Source organism: Oryctolagus cuniculus, chromosome 1, assembly GCF_051225735.1.
Source record: "Oryctolagus cuniculus isolate XC-2025 breed Fujian yellow rabbit chromosome 1, ASM5122573v1, whole genome shotgun sequence".
NCBI lineage: Eukaryota > Metazoa > Chordata > Mammalia > Lagomorpha > Leporidae > Oryctolagus > Oryctolagus cuniculus.
The window spans coordinates 182,523,348-182,534,808 of NC_142867.1; the positions used below are offsets into that span (position 1 = coordinate 182,523,348).

General features: G+C 43.2%; 2 protein-coding genes across 6 annotated transcripts; one reads left to right on the plus strand and one right to left on the minus strand.

Moving 5' to 3' along the window:
- Positions 1-46: 46 nt before the first annotated feature.
- RPS6 (ribosomal protein S6) lies at positions 47-3,417 on the minus strand. 3 transcript variants are annotated; one of them, XM_002708080.6, is made up of 6 exons: positions 3,371-3,417; positions 2,652-2,783; positions 1,934-2,144; positions 1,591-1,737; positions 288-445; positions 47-185 (listed from the first exon to the last, which is right to left on the minus strand). In XM_002708080.6, exons 1-6 carry the CDS (start codon positions 3,374-3,376, stop codon positions 90-92), a joined length of 750 nt encoding a protein of 249 aa, XP_002708126.1. In that variant the 5' UTR covers positions 3,377-3,417; the 3' UTR covers positions 47-89. The 3 variants fall into 3 exon arrangements, with proteins under 3 accessions (XP_002708126.1, XP_089173794.1, XP_089173793.1); XM_089317668.1 differs by having other exon boundaries at positions 3,335-3,417; XM_089317667.1 differs by having other exon boundaries at positions 3,252-3,417.
- LOC100338112 (small ribosomal subunit protein eS4-like) lies at positions 3,363-10,729 on the plus strand. 3 transcript variants are annotated; one of them, XM_089317650.1, is made up of 2 exons: positions 3,363-3,500; positions 9,602-10,546. In XM_089317650.1, exon 2 carries the CDS (start codon positions 9,609-9,611, stop codon positions 10,398-10,400), a length of 792 nt encoding a protein of 263 aa, XP_089173776.1. In that variant the 5' UTR covers positions 3,363-3,500; positions 9,602-9,608; the 3' UTR covers positions 10,401-10,546. The 3 variants fall into 3 exon arrangements, with proteins under 3 accessions (XP_089173776.1, XP_089173786.1, XP_017196507.1); XM_089317660.1 differs by having other exon boundaries at positions 3,495-3,619; XM_017341018.4 differs by lacking the exon at positions 3,363-3,500 and adding an exon at positions 3,501-3,638 and having other exon boundaries at positions 9,602-10,729.
- The last annotated feature ends 732 nt before the right edge of the window (positions 10,730-11,461 follow it).

Below are 11,461 nucleotides of genomic sequence, written 5' to 3' on the forward strand. Positions count from 1 at the left end.
GACCCTTCACTTCTGTAGTTACATCATCAATGAAAAAACCAGTAAAGGAGATCTGAAACACAATCTTATTTATTTGTCGTTATTAAACCTTATTTTTGACTGGACTCAGATTTAGAAGTAGACGCTCTCAGAGAAGACAGCCTACGTCTCTTGGCAATCTGTTCCTGGCGTTTTTCTTTGGCCTCCTAAACAAAACAAACAAAAAAGCAGTTAAAGCTTGTCTGTACTGAAAAGATCCGTAACCCAATCCAAAGGCAGGCCTAATGCCCTGTCCACTTTGGACTCACCTTCATTCTCTTGGCCAAGAGTTTAGCATATTCTGCAGCCTCCTCCTTGTTCTTCTTAGTACGCTGTTTCTTCAGAGCAATTCGCCGGCGTTTGTGTTGCAGGACACGTGGAGTAACCAGACGCTGAATCTTGGGTGCTTTGGTCCTAGGTTTCTTACCTAAAAATCCAGACAGTTCAATTGAATATCAAATCAAATGCCCAGATTCATTAAGATCCACATCTTTAAGCATGCATATACTTTCTTCTAACTATGATATACACAAGTTTCAGTTATGTCTGAAAACTTAGTTGAGGCTTTTGATTTCTTAACTATTCTACAATTTAGGCTAAACCTCCACCTGCAGTGTCCCGTGTGTTGTTCTGATCCTGCTCTCAGCTTATGGCCTGGGAGAGCAGTGGAAGACAGCCCAAGTGCGTGGGCGACCCTTAAGAAGCTCCAGTCTCCTGCTTCATATCAGCCCAGTTCTCGCCAGTGCAGCCACTGGAGGAGTGAACCAGTGGATGGAAAACCTTTCTGTCTCTCCCGGTGTGTAACTCTACCCCTCAAATAAAATTAAAAAACAAAACAAAACAAAAAAACAAAAAAAAAAAACAACACCTGAAAAGCAGTCTATATCATCCTTGCATGTATGCACTGAGATCATTTATGTCTGGATCTGCTTCAGAGCAGAAACCTCTTCAGATGTAACCATTTTAAGTTCATGGACACTGGGAACACTTCAGGCTGTAAGATTAAACACTCAAGCTTCACAAGAATAGGAATTTTGTCTGTGACATATCCTTAGCACCAAAAACAGCACCATAGTAGGTGTTCAGATATTTCAATAATGAACTAAGAGCCCATACCATGTGCCAAGTGTAAGTTACAACAAATGTGAAATTATGTATCTATGTAGCATAAACATCGCACATTTCACTGTAAAAATGATCAGTGTTACGCATCACTGGCTAATTGTTCACTGGTGGCATGTTACCTAGTAATAGAAGAGGAATCTTCAAAAAAAATCAGACAATGCGTATCACACAAAAAACATCTTGCATGGGTTCTTCAAAAACTTTACAACCGAAATGAAAGTGTGTGAGAACACTTGCAGTCACAACCCCACAATATCTGATCATTCTTGTGACTTCAGGCCCCCAAAACACAGCATTGAATATAAACAAGGATAAATACCTAGTGTGTAAGACACCTGCTTAAAAATTCAGAAGTGCAAATGCTCCAATATAAGGCACAAATTTTATCTGACATACACTATCTGCCCATGAAAAAAATTAAGCCCTAAATTGTATAATCCCTCCTACCTTCTTTGTTTAAGGGCTTTCTTACAACATACTGGCGTACATCATCTTCTTTAGAAAGATTGAAAAGTTTACGAATTCTGCTGGCTCTTTTAGGACCCAGGCGACGAGGCACCGTGGTATCAGTCAATCCAGGAATATCTTTCTCTCCTTAGAAGAGATAAGTGAACAAAGTTCAACTCAACAACCTCCTCATAATTAAGAATCCCAAACTGGCATGTTTATCCTATATTGATCACTTGTAACTGTACTGGTAGACAAGTTCCTCTGTCAAAACGGAGCTCCTTGAAATGAAAAAGTTCACTTTCCACAAACATCAAACTTAAGCAACATACATGCTTCTCACCTTTTTTTACAATAACCAAGTTGAGAACACTCAAATTGGCATCGACAATGCAGCCCCGAACTGATTTGCGCTTTCTTTCTCCAGTTCTCCTTGGTCTGTAACAGGAATGCCCCTTACTCAGCAGCAGGCGGACCCGCCCATGGGTCAAGACACCTTGCTTCATGGGAAAACCTTGTTTATCATTCCCACCACTGATCCGGACCACATAACCCTGCAGGAACACAATGACACAGTTACTGTTTCTACTCCAAATTTAAAAACGAAGAATTAGAAGCCTTAGCACACTCCAATTGTAGGGAGTGAAATTTGTTTTAAGTCTAATTGGAGGTACTCAACAAGTAGCAGTATTTTCTCTAGCTGCTAAACTGCCAAGTTCAATTAGCAAATTCCTTTCCAGTTCACATTTCTAGACTGTTTTACTAGAAACGCCACTAAGAACAAAAACATAGCATTTAAAAAATACCCCCTAAGTACTATCAGGACAGCGGACTATTTGACGTTTGCTTCCGTGCATAATCCAGGGAATCAAGCCTATGTAACTTCAGCTTTATTTTGCAGTGTAACTTACTACACAACTTTTACAGGTGACAGCTCCCCTTTGCAAGGTGACATTCTGAAATGACCCACCTAAGTCAGACTACAGAACTCTGTAGTCTGAATTGTCAATATCATTCACGGTCTCTCACTAAAATAGCTGCAACAACCCGTTAATTTTTACCTTCCATTCTTCACCCAGAGCGTCGGCAGCAACTTCTGTGGCCATACGCTTCTCATAGAAAGTACGAAGTTTACGTTCATCGTCCACTTCGATGAGTTTCTGGCAGCCAGTGGCTGGGAAGGAGATATTCAGCTGCAGATTAAAAAGGAGGAAAAAGCTTAGCAAGTCGCCTATGTTAGATAATTTAGAGCCTCCCACAACAGTCATTCATTGCAAAACGCCCTTCAAGTCACCCTCAAACAATCGGCAGAAATGTGAAATGCCGGTTTCACTTTTTAAAGAATCACTAGTAAGCATAGTTAACACCCAGCAAGCACCACTCTAGGTAAGCCACGTTTTCTCTAGTCCCGCGGGGCGGCTCCGCGGCCGAGGGCGCTCCGCTGCCGTTCACCCGCTCCACCAGGAAATATGATCTAGGTGGCGAAGATCAAGAGCCGCACGAAAGGGCAGCCGCAAACTGGGAAAAACGCCTGCTTCAGCCCAGGCTGGGCGCGAGATCGCCACCATGGCGCTCCCAGCCCGGCGCGACTCCAGCCGCAATCAGTCGCCATCCGCTCGCCCAGTGAGCTCTCTTTCCACAAGTACAAGTTTTTCCCCTGCCTCAGACCCTTCTCCAACAAGGGACAGTATCTTGAAGAGCTGGGACCGCGACAAAGCAGAATTCTGGAGCTCGATGCAAGTACCTCAAAGCTAGTTCAACACCCACAACCCCGACCTACCTTCATTTTGAAGCAGCTGACCGCCTCGGAGGCGCCAGGGGAAAGAGGCCCGACTTCCGCTTAGCTTAGATCACATAGGCACTTTCCGTTCTCGCGAGATGAACAGACGGCTGGTGTGGCGGAAGTGAGTGTAAGTGGGCGGGACTTCCGGTGGGGGGTTAGTTGGCGCTAGAGACGCGAACTCCGCGAGCGTTGAGTAAGAAGTTGTGGCGTTCGCAAAGGTTTGGTGAGGCGAGCCGACGTTTAGTTGTAAGAGATAATCCTTTCAGTAAGTAGTATTTTCTGCGCTGTCCTGTGCCTTTTAGCTGTTCCGTGGCCGCGCCCCAGCTGAGTCCCGGCCACTGCATCCGATAACCCAAGAGTAGAAGGACAGGACCGGACTATCACAAAATGACCACCTCAGTCGTCTGTCGCCCGTGCCAACAACCGCGGTTACGCCAAGTCCACGGAACCGTCATATGTCTTCTGAAGTCTCCCTGCTTTCTCTGTTGTCTCTACGATCTTTCAAAAACGGAAAGTAGTATCACTGCCCTACTGGAAATGCATCAAATATCAGTGAAATACTGTCCAAAACCTTTGCCAGGGCCTCAAACTGTAAACAGTTTCTAACTGGCCTTTTGACCGTCGTTAAAGCCATGGCGGTCTTTCATATTAAATGCAGCCTCGTAAGAGACACCTTTCCCAACCACACTACCCAAAACACACATACTAATTGGCTAATACAGTGCTGTTCTATGTGGTACTTAATCATGAAACGTAAATGTGTTATTTATGGTCTACCTTCTCTACTAGATGACAATTTTAGTATACCCGGACACACCCAGATGCTTGATGCATAGTGAGAAAGGACTAGTAAATATTTTTTAAAATGTTTATTTACTCGAAAGAGTGATAGAAAGTTTTCCATTCAATTCCCAAATGCCTGTAATAACCAAGTCTGGGCCAGCCTGAAGCCCAGACCAGAACTCCACTGGGGTCTCACCTGTGGGTGACAGGAGCCCAAGCATTTGAGCCATCATCTGCTGCCTCCAGGTTGCATTAGAGGGAATCTAGATCAGAAGTGAAGATGGGGACTAGATCCAATCACTGAGATGGGGTGCAGGCATTCCAAATGGTGGCTTAACTCACAAGACAACACTCATCCCTTAGTAAATCTTCAAATGACAGTGATGCAACTCTTAGTAGTACAGAAAGATGTGGGAGAGAAAAGGTGCATTTGATTATTCCTCTAGAACATTTCTGGGAGAAGCAGGTTGGGGACCCAGGTGATCTAACTCAAGCCCACAGTCTTGATGAGTACACTGAAGGAAGCAATATTTATTGTCTGTTACGTATTTTCTCCATATTTTATTTTCAAGAAAAATGTAACTACATTATATAAACAAAATAATGTTTATTTTCCAAGACTTTTGCATACCATCTGCTTTACTACAAAGTTTTGAATTTAAACCTGCTTTGCGTTCAAAGTTGATTCTACTGAATCCCGTTTGATTAACTTACATTAATTCATAGAATGTTTGCTAAAATGATACTTTTTAAAGCCTTTTATGTAATTTTTGTTCTAAAATTGACTCAGTGTAAAATTAATCATTTTAAAGTGAACAAGTCCGTGACACTTAATACATTCACAATTTTATGTAGCCACCATTGCAGTTGTCTAGTTCCAAAGTATTTTCCTTACCCTGAAAGAAAACCCCATGCCCCTTAAGCAGTTATTCCCATTCCCTATTTCCACCAGCTACTTGCAGACACCAATCTGTGTTTATACCTATGGTTTTATCTATTCTATATATTTCATATAAATGGACTATTATGTGACCTTTTGTATGTGTCTTCTAATGTTTTGAGGTCCATCCATGTTGTAGCATGTATCACTACTGCATTCCTTTTTATGGTTCAATAATTTTCCACTGTTTATGATTAGACCACAATTTGATGGACCTTTCAGCTTTTTCTACCTTTTGACTTTGGCAAATAGTGTAGCTATGTTTGAATTCATGTTTTCTGTGTATGTAGGTATATACCTAGGAGTGAAATGGCTGCATCATATACTAATTCTATGTTTAAATCCTGGAAAAATTGTGAAACTTTCACAGTGGATATAACCATTTTACATTCCCACCAACAACCCATGGGGGCTCCAGTTTCTCCACATCTTGGCCAACACACTTGTTCTTTTTCTTTATTTTTTTTCTAGCCATGCTAATGAATGTTGTATGGTAATACATTGTAGTTTTCATTTGCATATCCCTAATGACTAATGATATTAGCCTCTTTTCATGTGTTTGACCAATTTGTGGATCATCTTTGGAGAATTGTCTATTCAAGCTTTTAGTCCTCACCCCATTTTGGGGCTCTAGTTATTGAAGTAGTGGGAGTGAATTAATGTGAGGCAAAGAGTAAAGTCTAAGACTGTGTCCCAGGTTTTTTTTTTTTTTCTTAAAAAAAAAATGTATGGAGGGGGCAGTGCTATGGCTCAGTGAGTAAAAGCCCCAACCTGCAGTGCCAGCATCCAATATAGGCACCAGTTCAAGTCCCAGCTGTTCCACTTGTGATCCAGCTCCCTGCTAATTCACCTGGGAAAGCAGCAGAGGATAGCTCAAGTAATTGGGTCCTTACACCCATGTGGGAGACTCAGAAGAAGCTTCTGGCTTCAGTCTGGCTCAGTCCTAGCTGTTGCCATTTGGAAGTGAATCAGCAGGTAGACGATCCCTCTCCCCCCCCCCTCCACCTTCTCCCTCTTTGTCTTTCAGATAAAAGTATCATAAAAATTACTATCTTAGCTCTAAGTGTACATCTCAGTGTTATAAATATGTTCACATTTTTCTGAACAATCTCTAGAATTATTTTGTCTTGTAAAAGGAGAAACTTCATACTCATTAGACACTTCTCACACCTCCCCCTCCCACAGCCCTTGGTAACCATTTTACTTTCAGTCTACATGGTTTTGCCCAAATATATCTTATAAGTAGAATCAAATAGTAGTTATCTTTTTGTGACTGCCTTATTTGACTGATCATAATATCCTCAAGGTTCAACTGTGTTACATAATATGACAATGTTTCCTTCTCTTTAAAGCTAAATAATTTTCTATTGCATGTATATACCACATTTTAAAGTTTTTTAAAAAGATTTATTTATTTGAGAGGCAGAGAGAGAGAGAGAGAAAGTCTTCCATCTGCTGGTTCACTCCCCAAATCACCACAACAGCTGGAGCCAAGCTGATCTGAACCAGGAGCCAAGAACTGCTTCCGGGTCTCCCACGCAGATGCAGGGGACCAAGGATTTGGGCCATCTTCCACTGCTTTCCAAAGTTATAGCATAGCTGGATCGGAAGGAGAGCAGCCAGGACTCAAACCTGAGGCCATATGGGATGCCAATACTGCAGGCGGAGGCTTTACCTGCTACGCTGCAGCAACAGCCCCACCACGTTTTCGTTATTCATTTGTCAGTAGACATTTGGGTCGCTTCTACCTTTTAGTTATTGTGTATAATCATGGTATTTTTTAATAAAGCAATTTTTAAAACAGATTTATTTGAAAGGCAGAGTTACAGAGAGAAGGAGATAAAGATCCTCCAAGCCCCAGTTCACTCCCCAAGTTGCCACACTAGCCAGAGCTGTGCTGATATGAAGCCAGGAGCCAGGAGCCTCCTCTGGGTCTCACACATGGGTGGCAGGGCCCCAGGCTCTGCAGCCTTCCCAGATAGGGATCTGAATCAGAAATGGAACAGCTTGAGGCCGGTGCTGTGGCACAGCGGGTTAACACCCTGGCCTGAAGTGCCAGCATCTCATATGGGCACCGGTTTGAGACCTGGTTGCTCCACTTCCAATCCAGCTCTCTGCTATGGCCTGGGAAAGCAGTAGAAAATGGCCCAAGTCCTTGGGCCCCTACACCTGCGTGGGAGACTTGGAAAAAATTCCAGGCTCCTGGCGTCAGATTGGCGCAGCTCCGGCCGTTGCGACCAGCTGGGGAGTGAACCAGCAGAGGAAGACCTCTCTCTCTCTCTGCCTCTCCTCTCTCTGACTTTCAAGTAAATAAATAAATCTTTTTAAAAAAACTAATTAAATTTTTTTTAAAAAGTGGAACAGCTGAGACTCGAACCAATGCCCACATGGGATGCTGGCGCCACAGGCAATGGCTTTAACTACTATGCCACAGCACCAGCCCCATAATTATGGTATTAACATGAATGTGCAAATATCTCTATATGACCCTTCTTTCAATTCTTTTGAATATACAAGTATATCTAGAAATGGGATTGCTGGATCACCACGTAGTTCTATTTTTAATTTTTTGAGGAAACTTCATGATGTTTTCCATAATAGTTATACCAATTTACAGTCCCACCAATAGTACATACAGGTTGCTCATTTTTAAGTTGGATTTTTTTAAGATTTATTTATTTGAAAGTTAGAGTTACAAAGAGGGAAAGAGATCCTCAATCAGCTGGTTCACTCCCTAAATGGCCACAATGACTGGGGCTGGCCCAGGCTGAAGCCAGAAGCCAGAAGCCAGGAGCCTCTTCTAGGTCTCCCATGTAGGTGCAAAGGCCCAAGCACTTGGGCCATTTTCTGCTGCTTTCCCAGGCACATTAGGAGGGAGCTGGATCAAAGTGGAACCGCCAGGAATCAAACTGGCACCTATATGAGATGCTGGCACTGCAGGCCGTGGCTTAACCTGCTGAGCCATAGTGCTGGCCCCTCTGTTTGTCCTATTGTTAAGGAGTAGTAAGAGTTCTTTAGACAGTTAGGATACTAAATTATTAGGTATATAATGTCCAAATATTTTCTCCCAATCCCTAAATGATCTTTTTAGTTTCTTGATAGTATCCTTTAATTCACAGAAGTTTTTATTTATTTGAAAGCCAGAGTAAGAGAGAGGGAACACAATTCCATCTAATGTGTTGTTCCCCAAATGCCTACAATAGTTGAGGCTGGGTCATGCATTGTGGCATATCAGGGTAAGCTGCCACCTGTGATGCAGGCATTCCATATGGTGCCAGTTCCTGTCTTGGCTGCTCCACTTCCAATCCGGCCTAGCTAATGTGCCTGGGAAAGCAGTGTAAGATGGCCCATGTACCACCCTGCCACCCACATGGGAGACCCAGAAGAAGTTCCTGGTTCCTGGCTTTTGCCTGAACCAGCCCTGGCTGCTGGAGCCATTTGGGGAGTGAACCAGTGGATGGAAGATTTCTCTCTGTCTCTCCCTCTCTAACTCTATCTTTCATACAAATGAAGACTTGTTTATTTTATTTGAAAGGCAAAGTTAAAGAAGCAGAGAGGTAGGGAGAGAGAGAGAGAGAGAGAGAGAGAGAGAGAGAGAGAGAGAGAGAGAACGAGCTTCCGTCCTCTGGTTCACTCCCCAAAATGGCCACAATGGCTGATGCTAGGTTGGCCCAAAGCCAGGAGCTAGGAGCATCTTCCGGGTCTCCCACATGGGTGCAGGGGCCCAAGGTCCTGGGCCATCTTCTAATGCTTTCCCAGGCCATAGCAGAGAGCTGGATTGGAAAAGGAGCAGCTGGGACACAAACTGGCACCCATATGGGCTGCCGGTGCTGCAGGTGGAGGTTTAGCTTACTATGCCACAGCATCGGCCCTTGGCTACACACTTTCTTTTTATTTATTTATTTATTTGACAGATAAAATTAGACAGTGAGAGAGAGAGAGACAGAGAGGTCTTCCTTCCATTGGTTCACCCCCCCCCAAATGGCTGCCACGGCTGCAGCTACGCCGATCCAAAGCCAGGAGCCAGGTGCTTCTTCCTGGTCTCCCATGTGGGTGCAGGGGCCCAAGCACTTGGGCCATCCTCCACTGCTTTCCTGGGCACATTAGCAGGGAGCTGGTTCGGAACTGGAGCAGCCAAGACTCAAACTGGTACCCATATGTGATGCCAGCACCACAGGTGGCAGCTTAAACCCCTACACCACACTTATGGCCCCAAATAAATAAATCTTAAAATAAAAAAAAAAAAAGACAGGAGCTTGGAACTCCATTCTGATCTCCTACATGGGTTACAAATGTCCAAGCACTGGGGCAATCATTTGATGCTTCCCAAGAGTGTTAGCAAGGAGCTGGATTGGATGCAGTCATCCCAAGTAGTAGCTTAACCTGCTACACCATATCTGCCCCTACAAAACCTTTTAATTTAGATGAAATATAATTTCTTAAGTTGTTGGTGATTGTGCTTGTGGTATCATTTAAGAATACATTGTCCACGCTTTTATTCCTAGTGCAGCCATGGCTCGTGGTCCCAAGAAGCATCTGAAGCGAGTAGCAGCTCCAAAGCATTGGATGCTGGATAAATTGACCAGTGTGTTTGCTCCTCGTCCATCCACTGGTCCCCACAAGCTTAGAGAATGTCTTCCTCTCATCATTTTCCTAAGGAACAAGCTGAAGTATGCCCTGACAGGAGACGAAGTAAAGAAGATTTGCATGCAGCGGTTCATTAAGATTGATGGCAAAGTCCGAGCTGATATAACCTACCCTGCTGGTTTTATGGATGTCATCAGCATTGACAAGACTGGAGAGAATTTCCGTCTGATCTATGATACCAAGGGTCGCTTTGCTGTTCATCGTATTACACCTGAGGAGGCCAAGTACAAGTTATGCAAAGTGAGGAAGATCTTCGTGGGCACAAAAGGAATCCCGCATCTGGTGACCCATGATGCTCGTACCATTCGCTATCCTGATCCCCTCATCAAGATGAATGACACCATTCAGATTGATTTGGAGACTGGCAAGATTACCGATTTCATCAAGTTTGACACTGGTAATCTGTGCATGGTGACTGGAGGTGCAAACCTGGGAAGAATTGGTGTGATCACCAACAGAGAGAGGCATCCTGGCTCTTTTGATGTGGTCCATGTAAAGGATGCCAATGGCAACAGCTTTGCCACTCGGCTCTCCAACATTTTTGTCATCGGCAAAGGCAACAAACCATGGATATCTCTTCCTCGAGGAAAAGGGATCCGCCTCACCATTGCTGAAGAGAGAGACAAGAGACTGGCTGCCAAGCAGAGCAGTGGGTGAAATGATCTCTAGGTGACATGTTGGAAAAGTCTTTGCACTTAATTAAAACAACACAACATGATTAAGTTAAAGAAAAAAAAGAATATATTGTTCAGTCCAAGGTTGTAAAAATTCATTCCTATATGTTCTAATCTAATCTCAAAGATTTACCCCTTTGTTGCTGTTTTGTTCTTTTATTTAGGTCATTGATCCATTTTGAGTTGACTGTTTCTATAATATGATTTTGGGAGTCTAGCTTCCTTCTGCTGTGTGTGGATATCCAGTTGTTCTGGCATCATTTGTTGAAGAGACTTTCTCTCATTAAATGTTCTTTGCACTCTTATTGAAAATGTTGCCATATATGTATGGATTTATTTCTAAACTCTCAATCTTATTTCATTGCTACATATGTCTATTCTATGCTATACCACACTCATTTTTATTAATATACTTTGCAGCTATGTTTCCAAATCAGGAAATGTGGGTCCTCTGAGTTTGTTTTCCTTAGGGACCAAGGGTATATAGGGTAAGGGTATACAGTTGGAAACAAGACTTTCCTGGAGTGAGCATTTGGCCTAATGGTTAAACCACAGGTTGTGATACCTACATCCCAAGTCAGAGTACCTGAGTTTGTGTTCCAGATCTGTTCCTGATTCCAGCTTCCTGCTAATGCACACACTGGAAGGAAGCAGGTGGTAGCTCTGGTAGTTTGTCCCTGCCATCCTTCTAGGAGACCTAGATTAAGTTTCTGGCTTCCGGTTTCAGCCTGGCCCAGCCCTGGCTGTTGTGGACACTTGGGAGGTGAACCAGCAGATAGGACCTCTTTCTGTCTGTCTCTGTTTCTCTCAAATAAGTGAATAAATAAATAGAAGTTAAATAAAAAGGAACAAAAAATTTTTAAAGTAATAAGGGTAAAAAGGAAAAGCACAAAATTGTTTGTAAGCAGAAACAAATTAGCCTAACACCATATATTAAATTGAAATATATTCAAGGTAGGCAAATGTTTGGCACAGTGTTTAATCTGCCACTTAGCATGCCTGCATCTCATATCCAGTGACTGGGTAGAAGTCAAACTCTGCCTT

Coding starts and splice junctions, on each gene's coding strand:
- RPS6 (XM_002708080.6), bottom strand. Junction 2,145..2,651: donor CTCTGGGTGAAGAATGGAAG/GTAAAAATTAAC, acceptor GTGTTCCTGCAG/GGTTATGTGGTCCGGATCAG. Junction 186..287: donor TCTTGGCCAAGAGAATGAAG/GTGAGTCCAAAG, acceptor TGTTTTGTTTAG/GAGGCCAAAGAAAAACGCCA.
- LOC100338112 (XM_089317650.1), top strand. CDS start 9,609: ATGGCTCGTGGTCCCAAGAAGCATCTGAAGCGAGTAGCAGCTCCAAAG.